At 46.0% G+C, this 23,926-nt stretch overlaps 1 protein-coding gene across 9 annotated transcripts in view; it reads right to left on the reverse strand.

The window, feature by feature from the left end:
- Nucleotides 1-425: 425 nt before the first annotated feature.
- Nucleotides 426-23,926, reverse strand: part of GMEB1 (glucocorticoid modulatory element binding protein 1) — a 49,898-nt gene continuing 26,397 nt past the window's right edge. For 7 of the 9 annotated variants that reach the window (XM_074014685.1, XM_045376491.3, XM_074014678.1 and 4 more), the window contains exons 5-10: nt 23,308-23,411; nt 18,106-18,263; nt 15,359-15,490; nt 13,897-14,034; nt 7,628-7,750; nt 426-1,804 (exon numbers count right to left, since the gene is read on the reverse strand). In XM_074014685.1, coding sequence (XP_073870786.1) covers nt 1,104-1,804; nt 7,628-7,750; nt 13,897-14,034; nt 15,359-15,490; nt 18,106-18,263; nt 23,308-23,411 — 1,356 coding nt within the window. In that variant the 3' untranslated portion in view covers nt 426-1,103. Of the gene's footprint in view, nt 1,805-5,682; nt 5,807-7,627; nt 7,751-13,896; nt 14,035-15,358; nt 15,491-18,105; nt 18,264-23,307; nt 23,412-23,926 lie in introns of those variants that run through there. The other 2 variants (XM_074014689.1, XM_074014692.1) reach the window with 2 other exon arrangements.

Genomic DNA, 23,926 nt, shown 5'->3' on the forward strand with positions numbered 1-23,926 from the left:
AGGTGATTCGCCCACCTCGGCCTCCCAAAGTGCTGGGATTACAGGTGTTAGCCACCGCACCCGGCCTTGGCTTTCCATTTCTGCAAAATCAGAGGCCACTGCTGCCACTTGTTCTGTGGAGATGTGCCTTCCACTTATTACCACCCTCTTCTCAAAATGGCACTCATGGTACTAACTTTTAGAGATCTCCAGAGGTGTCAGTTGCACCTCTGGAAGTAAGATGATTTCCCTGCCCATACTTCTCAAAGCACTTCCGTTTTTTTTTTTTTTTTTTGAGATGGAGTATCGCTCTTGTTGCCCAGGCTGGAGTGCAGTGGTGCGGTCTTGGCTCACTGCAACCTCTGCCTTCCCAGGTTCAAGCAATTCTCCTGCCTTGGCCTCCCAAATAGCTGGGATTACAGGCACCCGCCACCACATCCGGCTAATTTCTTTTTGTATTTTTAGTAGATACGGGGTTTCACCATGTTGGTCAGGCTGGTCTCAAACTCCTGACCTCGTGATCCACCCGCCTCGGCCTCCCAAAGTGCTGGGATTACAGGCGTGAGCCACCGCGCCCGGCTAGCACTTCCCTTTTTAAGCTAGTGCTGGCATGCCACCTTCCCCTCAAAGCAGAGTCAACTTCCTTTTGTTTCAGAGTTTTGTACTGGCCTCTGTAGGCCCTTTTCAGGATACAAAATAAAGTGCCCTTCTGCATCCACATGCAAATGGGTTGCCTTCCAGTGTCAGATCTGTGTTCCAGAGTTTGGTCAATGCATCTTTACAAGAATAAAACCACATGCCTACACAGAGAAATGAGCCTGTAAATGGCTTTCTGGATAGGGTTACTCGTTATCTTGACACTTCCCCTAAAAGAAATTACTTTCTTGGTGTAAGATGATTAGGACATTGAATGACCTACTCTCAACTTCTGGAAGGGCAGCTCGTTTTGTCCATTTTTCAATGAGGGAGTGGGAGGAACCCAACATTTTCAGTTACAACAATAAGATTTTGTTTTGTTTTTTTTTAAAAAGGGTCCTATGTGGAAATGAGTGGGACAATGATAAAAATAAACAAATAATTAAAATTCCAAATCAAAACATAACTCCTGGCCCTGAGATCCCCAGTTAATCCTCTAAGACCACAATCTCCACATTGTGAACTTGATGCTGGTGTTCTTCCATCTCAGCCACAACTTTCTCCTCAGTCCTCAGCTCTGTCTCCAAGATGACCGCTTTGCCCTCAGTATCTTCAGCCTCTGGGTCCGGGGCTGGGTCAATCTCAATGATGGTCTGCCCATCCTCTGAGGTGCTTTCAACAGCCTGAATTGCCGAGGTTAGGCCGGACTCCATGGCCACCAATTCCACAGGGCTAACCATGGTGGTCATGTTGCCCAGTGTACTCCCATCCTGCATGGCAGTAGAGCTCAGCAGCGCCAAGCTAGATGAAGGGTGGATGGTCACTGTGTCTGGTGAGCTGCTCTTGGCAGAGGAGACCACTGTGGCATAGCGGAAGAGCTGAGGGCCAGAAGGCAGTGTGTGGACAGTCACAGGACTGGAGCCCTGGCTGAGGGTGGCCACTGGAATATTGCCCATGGAAAATGATTGACCCACTGGGGTGATGGTGATGGGTGAGATGACTGTGAACTGAGGCTGCTGGACAGGAGGAGAAGGGCTCAAGACAGTGGTGGAGGCTGGCCGCTGGAGCCGGGGCCGTTTTGGAGGCTTAGGAGTGCTCACAGGCATCAGTACCACATTTTGAACCGTCTGAGATTTTAGCCTGTGATCCTGGGCTTGTTTCTTCTGCTCCTCCAACTGGCGTTCCAAGTCTATGGAAAAAAAGAAAAGACTGTGTGGAGGGAAGTAAAATCTTGGGAGCATTAAACTGAGAGTCAGGAGACTTGGTGTCTCTGTCTGGTTTTGTTACTAAGTAGCCTCAGGCAAGTCGTGATATTGTTTTCCTTCTTGTTGTGCTTTTTTTTGGGGGGCAGGGTCTGGCTATGTTGCCTAGGCTGGAGGGTAGCGGCTATTCACAGGTGCTATCGTTGCACACTACAGCCTCAAACTTCTGGCCTCAAGCGATCCACCCACCTCACCTTCCCAAAGTGTTGGGATTACAGGCATAAGTCAGTGCGCCCAGCCTGCACAGTCCCTTGGAACTCTCATGGACCTAAAAAGAAGCTACAATGGCCACTCCAAAAAACAGTGGTTTTCAAACTATCCTTCAAGGCAAGAATGCCTTGCTGCATTGGCTGGAAAACTACTTTGCTGGTGACTCAAATAGCCACAGTTTACGATTGTTGCCCAGAAAGGTCTACAGAAAGTTACAGAAGAAGTCCCTAAAAATTACAGAACTAAAAGAGGTCTTAAGAGTTCAAACAAATTCATTTTAACAGGGATCCAGAGAGGGAAAGTGACTAACTTAAGATTATAAAGGTAGGGCCAGGACAAAAATCATCTGACGGTCAACTTGGTTACCTTTGCATTATAATATGCCTATCACTATCCCTCTCCCAAGTGTCCAGTCCAACCTAGGTGACCCCTGGTAAGTTAGGTTCCACAATGGAACCTCTTTATTACTTAGTACCTGATAAGCACCCAATAATCAGTTACACTTGTAGAACACTTTGCTCCCTATGTGTTATATTGTGATATAATAAGAAATACATATTTAGTCTCTGACCCTGGATCCTGGCACACAGCTCCTAAAAATACATGGATCTCTAGAGCAGTAAATGTCTTTATATCTCTTTTTGTTTGTTTGTTTGAGACAGAGTCTTGCTCTGTCGCCAGGCTGGAGTGTAATGGCGCGATCTTGGCTCACTGCAACCTCCGCCTCCCTGGTTCAAGCGATTATCCTGCCTCAGCCTCCCGACTAGCTGGTACTACAGGCATGCACCACCATGCCCAACTAATATTTGTATTTTTAGTAGAGATGGGGTTTCATCATGTTGGCCAGGATAGTCTCAATCTCTTGACTTTATGATCCGCCCGCCTCGGCCTCCCAAAGTGCTGAGATTACAGGCGTGAGCCAGTGCGTCCGACCTAAATGTCTTTATATATATATACACACACACACACATATATATACGTATATATTATATATATATATATTTTTTGAGACGGAGTCTCGCTCTGTCACCCAGGCTAGAGTGCAGTGGCGCGATCTCGGCTCACTGCAAGCTCTGCCTCCCAGGTTTCTGCCATTCTCCTGCCTCAGCCTCCCGAGTAGCTGGGACTACAGATGCCTATCACCATGCCTGGCTAATTTTTTGTATTTTTAGTAGAGACAGAGTTTCACCGTGTTAGCCAGGATGGTCTCGATCTCCTGACCTCATGATCCGCCCACCTTGGCCTACCAAAATGATGGGATTACAGGCTTAAGCCACCGCGCCCAGCCAATGTCTTTATATCTTAATGAGATGACCGGTATCCGGGAAGCTTTAGCTAGATTCAAGATGGGGGCTGGTCACCAGAAAGAACCAGGCATGATTGAAGGATTAAGACTTTCAGCCCTACCCCTACAACCTCCAAGGAGTGGAGAGAGGCTGTAGGCTGATTACCAATGGCCAATGAGGTAATCAATCATACCTATATAATGAAGCCTCCATAAAACCCCAAAAGTACAGGGTTCAGAGAGCATCGGATTGTTGGAGGTTCCTGAGAGTGGCATGACTACAGAGTGCATGGAAGTCCTACTCTCCTTCCCACCTTGTCCCATGCATCTCTTCCATCTGGTCATTCATCTGTATCCTCTGTAATAACCTTTATAATAAACCCAATAAACATTGAGTGACTGCTTCTCTGAGTTCTGTGAGCCACCTTAGCAAATTAATCAAACACAAGAAGGTGATTGTGGGAACCCCAATTTATAGCCAGTTGGTCAGAAGCACAGGTCATTTTGCAGTTTGCCTTCAACAATTAATTGGAAAAAAAAAAGCACAGGTCACAACCTGGGGCTGAATGGGAGGCAGTCTTTTTTTTTTTTTTTTTTTGAGACGGAGTCTTGCTCTGTCGCCCAGGCTGGAGTGCAGTGGCCGGATCTCAGCTCACTGCAAGCTCCGCCTCCCGGGTTTACGCCATTCTCCTGCCTCAGTCTCCCAAGTAGCTGGGACTACAGGCGCCCGCCACCACGCCCGGCTAGTTTTTTGTATTTTTTAGTAGAGACGGGGTTTCACCGTGTTAGCCAGGATGGTTTCGATCTCCTGACCTCATGATCCACCCGTCTCGGCCTCCCAAAGTGCTGGGATTACAGGCTTGAGCCACCGCGCCCGGCCGGGAGGCAGTCTTTTGAGACTGCACCTTACCTGTGTGATCTGATGCTATCTCCAGGTGGACAGTATCAGAATTGAACTGAATTATATATACCCAGTCAGTGTCCACTGGAGAGTTGATTGCTCGGTATATGCAGAAAAACCCCTACACATCTGATTACAGAAGTGTTCTGTGCTATACTGAGTGTATGAGCATGGGAAAAACACTTTGGTTTTTCCAATGACTTATACTATAAAACGCCAAGAGTGGCCGGGCACACTGGCTCATGCCTGTAATCCCAGTACTTTGGGAGGCCGAGGCGGGTGGATCACTTGAGGTCAGGAGTTCGAGACCAGCCTGACCAACATGGAGAAACCCTGTCTCTACTAAAAATACAAAATTAGCCAGGTGTGGTAGCACATGCCTGTAATCCCAGCTACTTGGGAGTCTAAGGCAGGAGAATCACTTGAACTTGGGAGGTAGAGGCTGCGGTTAGCTGAGATCGCACCATTGCACTCCAGCCTGGGCAATAAGAGTGAAACTCCATCTCAAAATAAATAAATGAATAAATAAGTAAATATAAATAAAAATAAAAATAAGGCTAGGCGTGGTGGCTCACACCTGTAATCCCAGCACTTTGGGAGGCCAAGGCAGGCAGAGAGATCCCCTGAGGTTGGGAGTTTGAGACCAGCCTGACTGACATGGTCAATCCCCATCTCTATTAAAAATACAAAATTAGCCGGGTGTGGTGGTGCATGCCTGTAATCCCAGTTACTTGGGTGACTGAGGCAGAAGAATTGCTTGAACCCGGGAGGCAGAGGCTGTGGTGAGCCGAGATCATGTGACTGCACTCCAGCCCGGGCAACAAGAGTGAAACTCCATCTCAAAACAAAAATAAATAAAATAAATAAATAAATGGCCGGACGCAGTGGCTCACGCCAGAAATTCCAACACTTTGGAAGTCTGGGGTGGGCGGATCACAAGGTCAGGAGATCGAGACCATCATGGCTAACACGGTGAAACCCTGTCTCTACTAAAAATACAAAAGAGTTAGCCAGGCGTGGTGGCGGACGCCTGTAGTCCCAGCTACTCAGGAGGCTGAGGCAGGAGAATGGCGTGAACCCAGGAGGCGGAGCTTGCAGTGAGCCGAGATCGCGCCACTGCACACCAGCCTGGGCGAGAGAGCGAGACTCTGTCTCAAAAAAAATAAATTAATTAAATAAAATATATAAATAAATAAATGTCATCCCTAGAAGAATGTCCAGGTATAATACTGAGTAGCAACTTGAAAAATATTAATAGGGCTGAGCGCAATGGCTCACACTAGTAATCCCAGCACTTTGGGAGGCTGAGGTGGGTGGATAACTTGAGCCCAGGAGTTTGAGACCAGCCTGGGCAATATGGCAAAACCCCATCCCTACCAAAAATATAAAACAGCTGGGCATGGTGGTACACACCTGTAGTCCCAGCTATTCAGGAGGCTGAGGTGGGAGGGTCACCTGAGCTCGGGGAAGGTCAAAGTTGCAGTGAGCCGTGACTATGCCACTGCACTGCAGCCTCAGTGACAGAGTGAGACCCTGTCTCAAAAACAAACAAAAAGAAAAATATTAGTATGTCACGATGAAAAAAAGCAGAAAACAAAACTTTATGTACACAATGATTAAAACCATCTGAAAAAATAATACAGACGGCCGGGCGCGGTGGCTCAAGCCTGTAATCCCAGCACTTTGGGAGGCCGAGACGGGAGCATCACGAGGTCAGGAGATCAAGACCATCCTAGCTAACATGGTGAAACCCTGTCTCTACTAAAAAATACAAAAAAACTAGCCGGGCGAGGTGGCGGGTGCCTGTAGTCCCAGCTACTCGGAAGGCTGAGGCAGGAGAATGGCGTAAACCCGGGAGGCGGAGTTTGCAGTGAGCTGAGATCCGGCCACTGAACTCCAGCCTGGGCAACAGAGCGAGACTCCATCTCAAAAAAATTAAAAAAATAAAAATAAAAATAAAAATAATACAGACAAGGGACCAAACGCCTATATTTCTAACAAATATCATTTTTCTGATGGTTTAAAGGTTTTCTTTTTTTTCTTTTTTTTTCTTTTTTTTTTTTTTTGAGGCGGAGTCTCGCTCTGTCGCCCAGGCTGGAGTGCAGTGGCGCGATCTCGGCTCACTGCAAGCTCCGCCTCCCGGGTTCCCGCCATTCTCCTGCCTCAGCCTCCTGAGTAGCTGGGACTACAGGCGCCGCCACCACGCCCGGCTAATTTTTTTTTTTTTTTGTATTTTTAGTGGAGACGGGGTTTCATTGTGTTAGCCAGGATGGTCTCGATCTCCTGACCTCGTGATCTGCCCGTCTCGGCCTCCCAAAGTGCTGGGATTACAGGCTTGAGCCACCGCGCCCGGCCTTTTTTTTTTTTTTTTTTTTGAGACAGAGTCCCACTCTTGTTGCCCAGGCTAGAGTGCAATGGCACTATTTTGGCTCACTGCAACCTCCACCACCTGAGTTCAAGCGATTCTCTTGCCTCAGCCTCCTGAGCAGCTGGGGACTACAGGTACACACCACCACACTCAGCTAATTTTTGTATTTTTAGTAGAGATGGGGTTTCACCATGTTGGCCAGGATGGTCTCTATCTCTTGACCTTGTGATCTGTCTGCCTCAGCCTCCCAAAGTGCTGGGATTACACAAAATTTCTGATTACCACAAACAATGGAGAAAGTGCTAAATTTATATCTACCAAACAAGCAGTATCAATAATGTGAAAAAGACAAAGATCAATTTGTGTCTTCTGCCACCAACATTATTGAATTAATGGAGCAATCTAAGAGACATCTTAATCCTCCACAAGACACAGAAGGGGGACTATGATGTCAACTGCCTTCTTTATTTCCTTTGTGCCTCTTTTGTTTCTTATCAATACACCTCACCTGCGGCTTTTTTTTTATTTTTATTTATTTATTTATTTATTTATTTTTTAATTATTTTTTTTTTTTGAGACGGAGTCTCGCTCTGCTGCCCAGGCTGGAGTGCAGTGGCCGGATCTCAGCTCACTGCAAGCTCCGCCTCCCGGGTTCACACCATTCTCCTGCCTCAGCCTCCCGAGTAGTTGGGACTACAGGCGCCCGCCACCGCGCCCGGCTAGTTTTTTGTATTTTTTAGTAGAGACGGGGTTTCACCGTGTTCGCCAGGATGGTCTCGATCTCCTGACCTCGTGATCCGCCCGTCTCGGCCTCCCAAAGTGCTGGGATTACAGGCTTGAGCCACCGCGCCTGGCCTTTTTTATTTTTAAAAGCAAAATCTGAAACTATTAAAAAAAAAAAAAGTTACCCTAACATTAGTCAACAAGAAAATGGGAAGACAAGAATATTAGCATATCACCAAAGAAGAGAGATAAGTTACACATACCTGTCAGAGTATAGAGAAACTGTTCTTCTCCCTGCTCTACTTGGTTCCTTCTGTTGTCTAAAACCTTCTTGACTGTGTCCATTAGGCCAAATGTGTGTGCTACATTGTTGAGAACAGCAGCATCTATTTAAAACAAAAGACATGCCTGTCCAGTTAAAACAGATATGTTACACCACTCTCCATTGTGCTGTTTATAAATATGAAACAACCAGAAATTATGGGACTCTCCTAACTGCATTTTAACACATTTTTAACCAAGATTTATTACATGTATAATGAATTCTGGTTTAATTGTTATATTTTTGTAAGTCTTTCCATATAAATAAATACAAAGACCAGGCTGGGCATGGCGGCTCATGCCTGTAATCCCAACACGTTGGGAGGCAAAGGCGGGAGGATCACTTGAGGCCAGGAGTTCAAGACCAGCCTGGGCAACATAGTGAGACCCTTGTCTCTACTTACATAAATTTGAAAAAACTTTTTTTTCTTTTTTTGGAGACAGAGTCTTGCTCTGTCCCCCAGGCTGGAGTGCAGTGGCGTGATCTTGGCTCACTGCAACCTCCACCTCCTGGGTTCAAGCGATTGTCCTGCCTTAGCCTCCCGAGTAGCTGGGACTACAGGCGCCTGCCACCACACCCGGCTGTTTTAGTAGAGACGGGGTTTCACCATATTGGCCAGGCTGGTCTCGAACTCCTGACCTTTTGGTCCACCTGCCTCGGCCTCCCAAGGTGCTGGGATTATAGGCATGAGCCACCGTGCCCAGCCAATTAGAAAGATTTTTAAGGGCCGGGCACGGTGGCTCAAGCCTGTAATCCCAGCACTTTGGGAGGCCGAGACGGGCGGATCACGAGGTCAGGAGATTGAGACCATCCTGGCTAACACGGTGAAACCCCGTCTCTACTAAAAAATACAAAAAACTAGCCGGGCGAGGTGGCGGGCGCCTGTAGTCCCAGCTACTCGGGAGGCTGAGGCAGGAGAATGGCGTAAACCCAGGAGGCGGAGCTTGCAGTGAGCTGAGATCCGGCCACTGCACTCCAGCCTGGGTGACACAGCGAGACTCCGTCTCAAAAAAAAAAAAAGAAAAAAAAAAAAAAAAAAGAAAAATTTTTAAGGCTAGGAGCGGTGGCTCACATTTGTAATCCCAGTCTCTAACAAAAATACAAAAATTAGCTGTGTGTGGTGGCATGTCCCTGTAATCCTAGCTACATGGGAGGCAGCCAAGGCAGGAGAATTGCTTGAACCCAGGAGGCAGACATTGCAGTGAACCAAGATCATGCCACTGCACTCCAGCCTGGGAGACAGGGCTAGACTTCACCTCAAAAAAAAATTTTTTTTTAATATCTTGCATCTGTTTATAGTTCTGACTTTAGGTTTTGAAAACATGGTCCCTATACTAGATAGAGTTAAGTTTCATCTCAATTTTGCTATTTTCTATCTGTGCAACCTTTGGTAAGTCATTTCACTCTTTTCTCATCTAAAATGAATGGAACTAATAATACTCTGCAAAATAGACATGAAGATTAGAAATATATTTTAAGTGTCAAACATGAGGATTGGCATGCAAGATTATTATTTTTATTATTATTATTTTTTTGAGATGCAGTCTTGCTCTGTCACCCAGGCTGGAGTACAGTGGCACAATCTCAGCTCACTACAAGCTCTGCTTCCCAGGTTTAAGCGATTCGACTGTCTCAGCCTCCTAAGTAGCTGGGATTACAGGTGCGCACCACCAAGCCCGGCTAATTTTTATATTTTTATTAGAGACAGGGTTTCACCATGTTGCCCAGGCTGATCCTGAACTCCTGATCTCAACTGATTCACCTGCCTCAGTCTCCCAAAGTGCTGGGCGTGGTGGCTTATGTCTGTAATCCCAGCCCTTTGGGAGGCCGAGGTGGATGAATCACCAGCCTGACCAATATGGTGAAACCCCGTCACCACTAAATACAAAAAATACAATAAAATGGCCGGGCATGGTGGTGCATGTCTATAGTCCCAGCGACTTGGGAGGCTGAGGCAGGAGAATTGCTTGAACCTGGGAAGCAGAGGTTGCAGTGAGCCGAGATTGCACCATTGCACTCCAGCCTGGGAAACAACAGTGAAACTTGTGTCTCAAAAAAAAAAAACCGGGCCAGGCACAGTGGTTCACGCCTGTAATCCCAGCACTTTGGGAGGCTGAGGCAGGTGGATCACGAGGTCAGGAGATCGAGACCATCCTGGCTAACACGGTGAAACCCTGCCGCTACTAAAAATACAAAAAATTAGCCGGGCAGGGTAGTGGGCACCTGTAGTTTCAGCTACTCTGGAGGCTGAGGCAGGAGAATGGTGTGAACCCGGGAGATGGAGCTTTCAGTGAGCCGAGATCACACCACTGCACTCCAGCCAGGGTGACAGAGCGAGACTCCGTTTCAAACAAAAAAACGCTCCGCCTCCTCGGTTCACGCCATTCTCCTGCCTCAGCCTCCCGAATAGCTGGGACTACAGGCACCCGCCACCACGCCTGGCTAATCTTTTGTATTTTTAGTAGAGACGGGGTTTCACCGTGTTAGCCAGGATGGTCTTCATCTCCTGACTTCGTGATATGCCCACCTCAGCCACCCAAAGTGCTGGGATTACAGGCATGAGCCACCACGCTTGGCCCTCTGTTCCCTTCTATATAAAACTTCTGAAAAGAACTGTAAGCCAGGTGCGGTGGCTCACGCCTATAATCCCGGCACTTTGGGAGGCTGAGGCATGCGGATGGCTTGAGCACAGGAGTTTGAGACCAGCCTGGGCTATATGGCAAAAATCCAGTCTCTACAAAAACTACAATTAGCCAGCTGCAGTGGTATGTGCCTGTAGTCCCAGCTAATTGGGAGACTGAGGCAGGAGGATCAATTGAGCCCAGATGGGTAAGGCTGCAGTGAGTTGTGACTGCATCACTGCACTCTAGCCTGGATGACATAGCAAGATCCTGTCTCCAAAAAAAAAAAAAAAAGGTCAGTATTTGTGTTCATTGCTTCCTTAACTTGGACAACTTTACCTACATTCCTTCCACGGTCACCTCACTTGGTCCCATGGTTTGAAATAACATACACATGCTGAGCACTCCCACATGTACATCTCCAGCCCTGACCTCTTTCCTGTATTCCACATTCATACTTCTGTCTAGATGAGTGACATCTCTATTTGATGGTCCAATAGTCATCTCAATTTAAGAGGTAAAACTAATTTTGATTTCCTCTCTAAACCTGCTCCTTTCCCAGTGGCCATCATCTCAGTAAATGGCATCACCACTCACAGCTCAGGCCAGAAATGTGTGAATCATCCCAGTATCTCTCTTGCTTTTTCACCCTGCATCCAATCCATCAGCAAGACTTGACAGTTTGACATTCAAAATACATTCTCAATCTAATCACTTCTTCCTAAGTCTACCGCTACCCGCTCTAATCCATGATACATTATCTCTTGCTTGGACTAATTCCTTTAAGAGCTTCCCAACTGGTCTTCTTTCTACTTTTTCCCCATAGAGTCTGAGTCTACTCTCCACACAGCAACCAGAACAATCTCTTAAAAATACAAATCTGGAGGCCAGGCACGGTGGCTGACGCCTATAATCCCAGCACTGTTGGAGGCCAAGACAGGTGGATTACCTGAGGTCAGGAGTTCAGGACCAGCCTGGCCAACATGGTGAAACCCTGTCTCTACTGAAAAATACAAAAATTAGGTAGGTGTGGTGGCAGGCACCTGTAATCCAAGCTACTCGGGAGGCTGGGACAGGAGAATTGCTTGAACCCAGGAAGCAGAGGTTGCAGTGAGCTGAGATAGCACTCCAGCCTGGGCGACAGAGCCAGACTCCATCTCAAAGGAAAAAAAAAAAAAGATTCTGTTGTCAAGTTTGCTTAAGTGTATGGTATGTAAGGTATGAGTTATAAAGAAGTAACAACAAATGACTAACAAAAATAAGAATTCGCTGGGTGCAGTGGCTCACACCTGTAATCTCAACACTTTGGGAGGCTGAGATAGGTAGATCACCTGAGGTCAGGAGTTCGAGACCAGCCTGGCCAACATGGTGAAACCCCATCTCTACTAAAAATACAAAAAACCTAGCCAGGCATGGTGGTGTGTACCTATAATCTCAGCTATTCAGAAGACTGAGACAGGAGAATCACTTGAACTTGGGAGGTAGAGGTTGCAGTGAGCCAAGATCACACCACTGCACTCCAGCCTAGGCAACAGAGTGAGACTCCGTCTCAAATAAATAAATAAATAAATAAACAAATAAGGATTCACTGAACATACGAGGTCTCACCATAATCCCATTTCTTTCTTTCTTTCTTTTTTTTTTTTGTGATGGACTCTCGCTCTGTCACCCAGGCTGGAGTGCGATGGTGTGATCTCCGCTCACTGCAACCTTCGCCTGCCGGGTTCAAGCAATTCTCCCACCTCAGCCTCCTAAGTAGCTGGGATTACAGGCACCTGCCATCACGCCTGGCTAATTTTTGTATTTTTGTAGACACAGGGTTTCACCATGCTGGCCAGGCTGGTCTTGACTTGCCGACCTCAGGTGATCCGCCCGCTTCAGCCTCCCAAAGTTCTGGGATTACAGGCATGAGCCACAGCGCCTGGCCCATAACCCCATTTCTATCAGATTAGAACATCCTTTTACATTCTGCACAGCAGCACCCTGAAAGTATTCAGAAACAGCTATAAGTGAACACAGTAGGTTCAGAAAGCCTTAAGTTAATAGGATATGAGAATAATCTAAAAGCAAGTGGATTTCTCCAATTTTCAGACTCTCTATATATACACATAGTGGACGTACACACATAATGAGTATATACAGAGAGAGTCTGAAAATACATATCTCGGCTGGGCGCGGTGGCTCATGCCTGTAATCCCAGCACTTTGGGAGGCTGAGGTGGGCGAATCACCCAAGGTTAGGAGTTTGAGACCAGCCTGGCCAACATGGTGAAACCCCATCTCTACTAGAATTACAAAAAATTAGCTGGCCGTGGTTGCACGAGCCTGTAGTCCCAGCTACTCAGGAGTCTAAGGCAGAAGAACTGCTTGAACCCAGGAGGTGGAGGTTGCAGTTAGCTGAAATCGTGCCACTGCACGCCAGCCTGGGTGACTGAGTGAAACTCCATGTCATGGAAAAAAAAAAAAAAGAGAGAGAAAAGAAAATACATATATTGAGACAGAATGCTTTCTGTCAGTTTCTTTTTTTTTTTTTTTTGATATGGAGTCTTGCTCTGTCACCCAGAGTGGAGTGCAGTGGTGTGATCTCAGCTCACTGCAAACCTCCACCTCCTGGATTCAGTGATTCTCGTGCCTCAACCTCTCCAGTAGCTGGGATTACAGACATGCACCACACCCAGCTAATATACTTTTTTTTTTTTGTATTTTTAGTAGAGACAGGTTTTCACCATGTTGGCCAGTTGGTCTCGAACTCCTGACCTCAGTAATCCGCCACTCTCAACCTCCTAATATATGGGGATTACAGGCATGAGCTACTGCACCCGGCCTGTTTTTTTTTTTTTTGAGACAGGGTCTTGCTCTGTAACCCAGGCTGGAGTACAGTTGAATGATCATAGCTCACTGCAGCATCGAACTGCTGGGCTCAAGTGATTCTTCTAAGCCTCAGCCTCCCAAGTAGCTGGGACTACAGGCACCCACTACCAACCATACCTGACTAATTTTTAAAAAGCTTTTTGTAGGCCAGGAGCAGTGGCTCATGCCTGTAATCCCAGCACTTTAGGAGGCCGAGGCAGGGGGATCACCTGAGGTCAGGAGTTCAAGACCAGCCTGGCCAACATGGCAAAACCCTGTCTCTACCAAAAATACAAAAATTAGCCGGGCATGGTGGTGGGCGCCTGTAATCCCAGCTACTCAGGAGGCTGAGGCAAACAGAATTGCTTAAAACCCAGGAGGCAGAGGTTGCAGTGAGCTGAGATTGCACCACTGTACTCCAGCCTGGGCAATAAGAGTGAAACTCCATCTTAAAAAAAAAAGTTTTTTTGTGGAGACAAAGCATTTCATGATGTTGCCCAGACTACTGGCACCATTTATAAAGACAAAAATTACCTGTGGAAAAGCATGGCCAGATCTGAGTTCAAAACCTAGTTATGAACCTTAGACAAGTGACTTAATTTATATGAGCCTTAGTTTCCTTATCTGTAAAATTAAGATAGTAATACCTATACATCAGGGTTTTTGCAAGGCTTACAGGACCTGCCTACAGAGGTGAGTATTCAATAAATGACTGCTACTGTTAAGATTAGTGCACTTACCTGTGACCTGGAAGGGAGCCTGGATGAGCCGCTGCTGAACTCCCCGGAGTAGCTCCTCTATTTCCTTCTGTATATTGCAGACAACTTCTTCCATCAGCCCTACATCAGCTATTCCTTTCCAGAACATCAAAGTGTCCTCTGGCACAAGAAGGATAAGACAGAGGGTAAAAAAGAGACACTACACAGATACTTAGGCAAATCTCTACAATGTGAAATTCAAAATTATTTTAACTCAAAAGAATTTCTTATTGGGCCATTCCTGAAAAAAAGGAATACGCTTTGGAATACCAGATGCTTCCTGAGTGGGCACCCAATTATTTGGCCCCTTCAGCAGCATAGGTGCTTGGGATAATTGCCTCAATTTGTCATTCTCTGAATTTGTCATAGTTCTCACTACAAAGAATAGTCATTTTCTTCCAATAAAGATATTAAACATTAAATAAACATATTTAATATTAAATATTTAAATTTAATTTAAAAATGAGATATTAGATATTTAATATCATAAAAGTTAAATAGTAAAGATATTAAATTAAATATTAATCAAGATATACTCTCCCTAGTCCTATACTTAAGAAAACAAAACAAAACATTTGGATAGACGGGGCTATAAGCTCTCTGAGGGTGGTGGCTACATCTTTTCTTTTTTTCTTTTTCTTTTTCTTTTTTTTTTTTCTAAGATGGAGTTTCGTTCTTGTTGCCCAGGCTGGAGTGCAATGGCGCGATATCAACTCACTGCAACCTCCGCCTCCCAGGTTCAAGCGATTCTCCTGCCTCAGCCTCCCAAGTAGCTGTGATTACAGGCATGTGCCACCACAACCGGCTAATTTTGTATTTTTAGTAGAGACGGGGTTTCTCCATGTTGGTCAGGCTGGTCTTGAACTCCCGACCTCGGGTGATCCACCCACCTTGGCCTCCCAAAGTGCTAGGACTACAGGCGTGAGCCACCGTGCCCGGCCTGTCTTTTCATCTATGCACCTAGCACCTAACAACAGTGCCAACTAAAAATGAATTAATAAATGGAGGGTGATGTGAAGCCTCTCCTGGTCCCTTCTAAGTGAACAATCATTAATCACCATGCTCTATAACACTTGGCATCTATTTTTTCCAGCTAACATCTCAAAACTTAGGTTATCTAAGAAATGTGCCAAGGTTGGAGGCAGTTTGATCGGATGAAAAGCATAGACTACATAGTCAAACAGCTAAATTCAGCTCTGACACTTGTTTGTGACTGGTCTTAGGCAAGTTGCTGAACCTTTCTGAATTCTGATTTCCTTGTGTGTAAAATGTGACTCTGCAGGGTTATTGCATGGATTAAAGTAGGATGTTTGTAGCTATAGTTAGTATTTATATGCATGAGAAAACCCAGCGAAAGTAATTAAGAGGTTTTCCGTGTCCATAATGATAATGGTGATAAGGGTCACAAGACCCTGCAAGATATCTGAGCCCTATAGAAGAATACCTGAAATTTCCTCTGAGTCTTTCTTTACACCCTCCTCCGTGGCCATGGTGACAGCAGCGGTGAGAGCTGAGTTCCATTCCAGCCCTGCCTCTTCCATGCTCTCTTCTGAGATGGCAATCTGCGTGATGCTACCTAAAAGCAGTCCAGTAGAGGTGAGAATGGTGAATGTAATGAAAAAATTATAGCCATCCTATATCTCATAGTCAACAGCTACAAAGACCTTGTTCTAGACTCTTAGGTAAGCCAGGATGAATACTGGATTTTCTAAAGAAAACCTGCCTTGCAAAGGAAAATGCTTTCTTACTTTGAATAGAAAGTGAAAGATAACTTACAAAATCACAAAAGAGCAATGTGTTTCCTGGGTGGATATGTTTTTGAAAGAGATTGAAGATAGGCATTACTACTAGGCTGCCTGACCCAGACTTATTGAGGGTGAAGAAAGCTTGAAATAATTTAAGAGAAAGGTATAGTGCTTTGCCAAGAGCTCTACTACAAGCAAGTTTGATACTAAGCATCTAACTTATTTATTAGCCTATAAAGACAAAGTAAAAGAAATGGAGACCATAAAAATCACATAAGAGATTCATGTATAGCAGATTCACAAGGGGGAAAAAATACCCTTTGCTATGACTTGTATAGTAAGATTTTGACTGGGCATGGTAGCTCATGCCTGTAATCCTACCACTTTGGGAGGCTAAGGTGGGCAGATCGCTTGAGCCCAGGAGTTTGAGACCAGCCTGGGCAACATGGCGAAACCCAGTTTCTACAGAAATTAGCTGGGTGTGGTGGTGCACATCTGTAGTTACAGTTACTCACTAGGCTGAGGTGGGAGGATCACCTGGGCCCAGGGGCTTAAGGCAGCAGTAAACCATGACTGTGCCACTGTACTCCAGCCTGGGTGACAGAGTAAAACCCTGTCTCAAAAAAAAAAGAAAGCTTTTGGCCAGGTGCGGTGGCTCATGCCTGTAATCCCAGCACTTTGGGAAGCCGAGGCAGATGGATCATGAGGTCAGGAGAACGAGACCACCCTGGCTAACGCGGTGAAACCCCATCTCTACTAAAAATAACAAAAAATTAGCCGGGCGTGGTGGCAGGCGCCTGTAGTCCCAGCTACTCAGGAGGCTGAGGCAGGAGAATGGCGTGAACCTGGGAGGCGGAGCTTGCATTGAGCCGAGATTGTCCCACTGCACTCCAGCCTGGGCAACAGAGCGAGACCATCTCAAAAAAAAAAAAAAAAAAAGAAAGCTTTTAAACAAAGAGAATTGAGAAAAAACAAACTGATCCAAAAAGCAATATAGGTAAGTATGGACTCTACACACTGGAGGATATCAATAATCAAGCAAAAGATAATCAAGTAAAGGACTTATAGCCAAATAAAAAGGAAGTACAGTTGTCCCTCAGTATACATGAGGGATTAATTCGTGGACCACCTGCATATATAACCAAATCTGCACATGTTCAAGTCCTAAAGTCAGCCCCGTGGAATCCACATATACAAAAAGTAAAAGTCAACACTTCATAGACCCGGGTTTTGCATTCTGCAAATACTGTATTTTCAATCCATGTTTGGTTGGAAAAAAAAAAAAAAAAAAGCTGCATAAAAGTGGACCCCTGCCAATCAAACCCATTGTTCAACGGCCAACTGTAAATAACATTTCACAGTATTTTTCACTTTTCAAGTGAAAAGTCAAGTGTTCAAATATTCAAACTGCCAGATATTTTATACTTTCCTGAAAGGGATTTAGGTTTCAAGAGATTTGGCTTCTACTCACCCACTGGTTACACACAGTATATTAGAACTGACCAAAAGTCTTTTTTTTTTTTTTTTGAGACGGAGTGTTGCTTTGTCACCCAGGCTGGAGTGCAGAGGCATGATCTCAGCTCACGGTAACCTCTGCCTCTCAGGTTCAAGTGATTCTCCTGCCTCAGTCTCCTGAGTAGCTGGGATTACAGGCATGTGCCATCATGCCCAGCTAATTTTTTTTTTTTTTTGAGACGGAGTCTCGCTCTGTTGCCCAGGCCGGAGTGCAGTGGTGTGATCTCGGCTCACTGCAAGCTCCACCTCCTGGGTTCACGCCATTCTCCATTTTTCAAAACAGCCTAATTGAACCTTAATATGCAAAGTGACACCAAAGTGAAACTCTTATATAATTATAACTATTGAACCACCTTTCCAATGCTTATAATGCATTGTAAGGAAAAAACAAAGAAGGAGGTCTGGCCAATAGGAATCATTTGGAAGAAAACAAAGCATGTTTCCAAAGCATGGAATCCCATCCAAGATTAGCATACTTCACAAGGCACATCAATGCTCATGAGAATTGAAATTAAGATTATACAAGAGGCCGGGTGTGGTGGCTCATGCCTGTATTCCCAGCACTTTGGGAGGCTGAGGCAGGTGGATCACCTGAGGTTGGGAGTTCAAGACCACATAACAAACATGGAGAAACCCTGTTTGTACTAAAAATACAAAATTAGCCGGGCGTGGTGGTGCATGCCTGTAATCCCAGCTACTCGAGAGGCTGAGGCAGGAGAATCACTTCAACCCAGGAGGCAGAGGTTGCGGTGAGCTGAGATCGCACCATTGCACTCCAGTCTGGGCAACAAAAGCAAAACTCCGTCTCAAAAAGAAAAAAAAAAAAAATATATATATATATATATACACACACACACACACAAGGGAGAAATAAGGAGGAAAGTTCTGCTGAAAAACACAGTGGGTTTTCAGGTGGTTTCCTACCCCCTACCATCAGCCGAAGTGGGTGTCTGCACCACACTTGTCTGCTGTCCTGGCACTGGAGCTCTTGCACTGCTGATCAGAAGGTCAAATTTGGTGCTTCTGCAGGTATTGGAGCAAACTTTGTCATGTTGGTAAAAATCAATCTGTCCGGAGTCCATCATTTTCCTGTGCAAAGGGAGACAAGAAGTACCAGTTCAGTCTATACCTCATATAGTGGGAACTAGGCCTCAGGGAAAAATAGGGACAACATTGCTGAGTCTACTGTGTAGATTAGGGAAACCTAATAGTGTTAGAAGTCATTAGGTTGCAAAAATTCTAATTTGGGCTTTAAATTTTCACTGGTCCTGCCCACATTTACCAGTATTCCTTCTCCGTCCGTAGTTTATTCATTATGAGTACTCCAGCAAGATCTGGTGCCAGTTTCACAGACACAAAGTTTCAGTCTTTTAAAAAACTCTCTTAGGCATACAGAAAAAAGTTGACTATACTAAACCCACTCTGGAAAATGTCCTTATAATTGGATCCACAAAACGTTATTATAGACCACAAGCAAAACCATGGGGTATTTTAATTATAGTAAATTCTATGTTATAATGTCACTTGGCTTTTACTAAATATTTTTTAATATTTTCTTTTTTACATTTGGGAAGAATTGGCATGTGCTTGTCTTTCTGGGTAAATAAAACCCACCAAGAACAACAAAACTCAAACTTAAAGGTATTCCTTAGCCAGGCACAGTGGCTCATGCCTGTAATCCCACCACTTTGGGAGGCCAAGGCAGGAGGATCACTTGAACTCAGGAGTTTGAGACCAGCATGGGCAACATGGTAAAACCTCATTTCTATAAAAAATACAAAAATCGGTCACGCGCAGTAGCTTACGACTGTAATCTCAGCACTTTGAGAGACCGAGGTGGGTGGGTCACGAGGTCAGGAGATCAAGACCATCCTGGCTAACACGGTGAAACTCCTCCTCTACTAAAAATACAAAAAAAAAAATTTGCCGGGCGTGGTGGCGAGCGCCTGTAGTCCCAGCTACTCGGGAGGCTGAGGCAGGAGAATGGCATGAAACCCAGGAGGCGGAGCCTGCAGTGAGCCGAGATCACGCCACTGCACTCCAGCCTGGGTGACACAGTGAGACTCTGTCTCAAAAAAAAAAAAACAAAAATCAGCCAGGCATGGTGGCTCATGCCTGTAGTCCCAGCTAATTGGTAGGCTGAGGCTGAAGAGTCGCTTGAGCCTGGGAAGCTGAGGTTGCAGTAAGCCGAGACTACGCCACTGCATTCCAGCCTGGGTGACAGTTAGACCCTGTCTCAAAAATAAATAAATAAATAAATAAACAAACAATAAAAATAAAAATAAAAATAAAGGTATTCCTTCCCAATTTCATTGGATTACTAATTTCTGCTTACAAATCATCTGAAATTTTTTTTTTTTTTTTTTTTTTTTTTTGAGACGGAGTCTTGCTCTGTGCCCCAGGCTGGAGTGCAGTGGCGCGATCTCGGCTCACTGCAAGCTCCGCCTCCCCGGGTTCACGCCATTCTCCTGCCTCAGCCTCCCGAGTAGCTGGGACTACAGGCGCCTGCCACCTCGCCCGGCTAATTTTTTTGTATTTTTAGTAGAGACGGGGTTTCACCATGTTAGCCAGGATGGTCTCGATCTCCTGACCTCGTGATCCGCCCGTCTCAGCCTCCCAAAGTGCTGGGATTACAGGCTTGAGCCACCGCGCCCGGCCTGAAATTTTTTTTAAAAAACGATGTTTCGTTGGAAGTACAGGAGTAAAATAATTTAAAAAAAATTTTTTTTTTTTTTAGATGGAGTCTCGCTCTGTCGCCCAGGCTGGAGTGCAGTGGCCGGATCTCAGCTCACTGCAAGCTCCGCCTCCCGGGTTTACGCCATTCTCCTGCCTCAGCCTCCGGAGTAGCTGGGACTACAGGTGCCGGCCACCTTGCCTGGCTAGTTTTTTGTATTTTTTAGTAGAGACGGGGTTTCACCGTGTTAGCCAGGATGGTCTCGATCTCCTGACCTCGTGATCCGCCCGTCTCGGTCTCCCAAAGTGCTGGGATTACAGGCTTAAGCCACCGCGCCTGGCCAAATTTTTTTAAATAAAAACAAAAAGAACACAAATAATGTTTGTGTGTCTCTGACTAACAAAAACGATGTGGGCTGGGCACAGTGGCTCACACCTGTAATCCCAGCACTTTGGGAGGCCAAGGTGGGTGGATCACCTGAGGTTGGGAGTTCAAAACCAGCCTGACCAACATGGAGAAACCCCATCTCGACTAAAAATACAAAATAAACTGGGCATGGTGACACATGCCTATAATCCGAGCTATTTGGGAGGTTGAGGCAGGAGAATCGCTTGAACCCAGGAGGTAGAGTTTGTGGTGAGCTGAGATCACACCACTGCATTCCAGCCTGGGCAACAAAAGCGGGGCATGGTGGCTCACACCGGTAATCCCAGCACTTTGGGAGTTGAGGTGAGCAGAGCATTTGAGATCAGGAGTTCGAGACCAGCCTGGCCAACATGGTGAAACCCCGTCTCTACTAAAAATACAAAAAAATTAACTGGGTGTGGTGGTGCGCACCTATAATCCCAGCTACTCAGGAGGCTGAGGCATGAGAATCACTTGAACCCAGGAGGTGGAGATTGCAGTGAGCCGAGATCATGCCACTACACTCCAGCCTGGGCCACACAGCAAAACTGTCTCAAAAAAAAAAAAAAAAAAAAAAAAAAAAATTCCCCCCAAAAAAAAACCAGGCCGGGCGCGGTGGCTCAAGCCTGTAATCCCAGCACTTTGGGAGGCCGAGACGGGCAGATCATGAGGTCAGGAGATCGAGACCATCCTGGCTAACACGGTGAAACCCCGTCTCTACTAAAAAATACAAAAAACTAGCCAGGCGAGGTGGCGGGCGCCTGTAGTCCCAGCTACTCAGGAGGCTGAGGCAGGAGAATGGCGTGAACCCGGGAGGCGGAGCTTGCAGTGAGCCAAGATCTGGCCACTGCACTCCAGCCTGGGTGACAGAGCAAGACTCCATCTCAAAAAAAAAAAAAAAGAAAAAAAAAACCAAAAGCCGGACACAGTGGCTCACACCTGTAATCCCCACACTTTGGGAGGCTGAGTCGGGCAGATCATGAGGTCAAGAATTCAAGACCAGCCTGACCAATATGGTAAAACCCCGTCTCTACCAAAAATACAAAAATTAGCCAGGCAAGGTGGTGTGCTCCTGTAATTTTAGCTACATGGGAAGCTGAGGCAGGAGAATCACTTGAACCTGGGAGGCGGAGGTTGCAGTGAGCCAAGACTGTGCCACTGCAGCCTGGGCGACAGAGTGAGATCCCGACTCAAAAAAGAAAAAAAAAGGCCGGGCGCGGTGGCTCACACCTGTAATCCCAGCACTTTGGGGGGTCAAGACGGTTGGATCACGAAGTCAGGAGATCGAGACCATCCTGGCTAACATGGTGAAACCCCGTCTCTACTTTTTAAAAATACAAAAAATTAACCAGGCGTGGTGGCGGGCACCTGTAGTCCCAGCTACTCGGGAGGCTGGGGCAGGAGAATGGCATGAACCCAGGAGACAGAGCTTGCAGTGAGCCGAGATCACGCTACTGGACCTCCAGCCTGGGTGACAGAGCGAGACTCCAAAAAAAAAAAAAAAACCTATATGAAGAAAATATTTAGCATTTTCAGCTGGCCACAGTGGCTCACATCTGTAGTCCAAGCTACTCTGTAGGACTGCTAGAGCTGAGGAGTTTGAGGCTGATCATGCCAATGCACTCCAGCCTTAGTGACAGAACATGACCTTTTTTTGTTTTTTCAATTGCCCTTTTTAAAAAATCTTTGGGCTGGGTGCAGTAGCTCACGCCTATAATCGCAGCACTTTGGGAGGCCAAGGTGGGTGGATCACCTGAGGTCAGGAGTTCGAGATCAGCCTGGACAATATGGTGAAACCCCATCTCTACTAAAAGTACAAAATTAGCCAGGCATGGTGACACATGCCTGTAATCCCACCTACTCGGGAGGCTGAGGCAGGAGAATCGCTTGAACCTGGGAGGCGGAGGATGTGGTGAGCCGAGATCGTGCCATTGCACTCCAGCCTGGGCAACAAGAGTAAGTCTCCGTCTCACCAAAAAAACAAACAACAACAACAACTAAAATCTTAGGCCGGGCGAGGTAGCTGACGCCTGTAATCTCAGCACTTTGGGAGGCCAAGGTGGGTGGATCACGAGGTCAGGAGATCAAGACCAGCCTAACATGATGAAACCCCGTCTCTACTAAAAAAAATACAAAAATTAGCTGGGCATGGTGGCACACGCCTGTAGTCCCAGCTACTCGGGAGGCTGAGGCAGGAGAATGGCGTAAACCCGGGAGACGGAGCTTGCAGTGAGCTGAATCCGGCCACTGCACTCCAGCCTGGGCGACAGAGCGAGACTCTGTCTCAAAAAAAAAAAAAAAAAAAAAAAAGAATTAAATGGCTGGGCACAGTGGCTCATGCCTGTAATCCCAGCACTTTGGGGGGCTGAGGTGGGTGGATTATGAGGTCAGGAGTTCAAGACCAGCCTGGCCAAGATGGTGAAATCCTGTCTCTACTAAAAACTACAATTGCTTGAACCCAGGAGGCGGAGGTTGCAGTGAGCCAAGGTCACGCCACTGCACTCCAGCCTGGGTGACAGAGCAAGACTCTGTCTCAAAAACAAACAAACAAACAAAAAATCTTTCTTGTCTCCCAGGATTTTTAAGAATAAGTTGATTGGCCGGGCGCGGTGGCTCAAGCCTGTAATCCCAGCACTTTGGGAGGCCGAGGCGGGTGGATCACGAGGTCAGGACATCGAGACTATCCTGGCTAACATGGTGAAACCCCGTCTCTACTAAAAATACAAAAAACTAGCCAGGCGTGGTGGCGGGCGCCTGTAGTCTCAGCTACTTGGGAGGCTGAGGCAGGAGAATGGCATGAACCCGGGAGGCGGAGCTTGCAGTGAGCCGAGATCACGCCACTGCACTCCAGCCTGGGAGACACAGCGAGACTCCGTCTCAAAAAAAAAAAAAAAAAAAAAGAATAAGTTGATTAAAGTCAAATAATGCATGGATTGCTCAAGCCAATTTCTCAGAAAGAATAAAAATGTCAACCTAAAGAGAAAAACCCAGATTCTAGCATGATTACGTGCCCCAAAGTTTGTTGAAAGGTATGTGCTTAACATTAGAGCTTACCTGAGCATGATCCCACCCAGACGAATAGCTCTCTTCCAGTCCTTCAGAGTGGACTTGCCAGCCAGATGAACAAAGTGCTTGGGGCTGATCAACTGATCATTGAACTAAAAGTAAAAAGAAAAGTCCAAAATAGTCTAATGTCAACTTAGGCAGGCCAAGAGGGGAAATAATGAAATGGTAACTCTATATCATTTGCATAAAAAATACCCAGATGACATCCTAAGCCTTGACTATTCAAACTCCTGCACTATTGTGTTAGAGAAGACGATGCTTCTCGGAGCACAGTCTCCATTCCTGGTACAAAGGCACAGAATACATGCAGAGATAAGAGATAAATATATTAATAAATCTCTAAAATCCATTTATGCCTGGAATCAGGTGGTTGGGTCTCGTGTGGCAAACAAAGGCTGTTCAAATAAACTGAAATAATCTATCCAGCCCTAATGAAGACAGCATAAGCAATTCTATTTTTATCAATTTTGTTTTTGGCTAGTCAATCTAATAATTTTTTTTTTTTTTTTTTTGAGACAGAGCATCACTCTGTCACCCAGACTGGAGTACAACAGCGCAATCTCAGCTCACTGCAACTCTGCCCCGAGGTTCAAGTGATCCTCCTGCC

This window comes from Macaca fascicularis, chromosome 1, assembly GCF_037993035.2.
Source record: "Macaca fascicularis isolate 582-1 chromosome 1, T2T-MFA8v1.1".
NCBI lineage: Eukaryota > Metazoa > Chordata > Mammalia > Primates > Cercopithecidae > Macaca > Macaca fascicularis.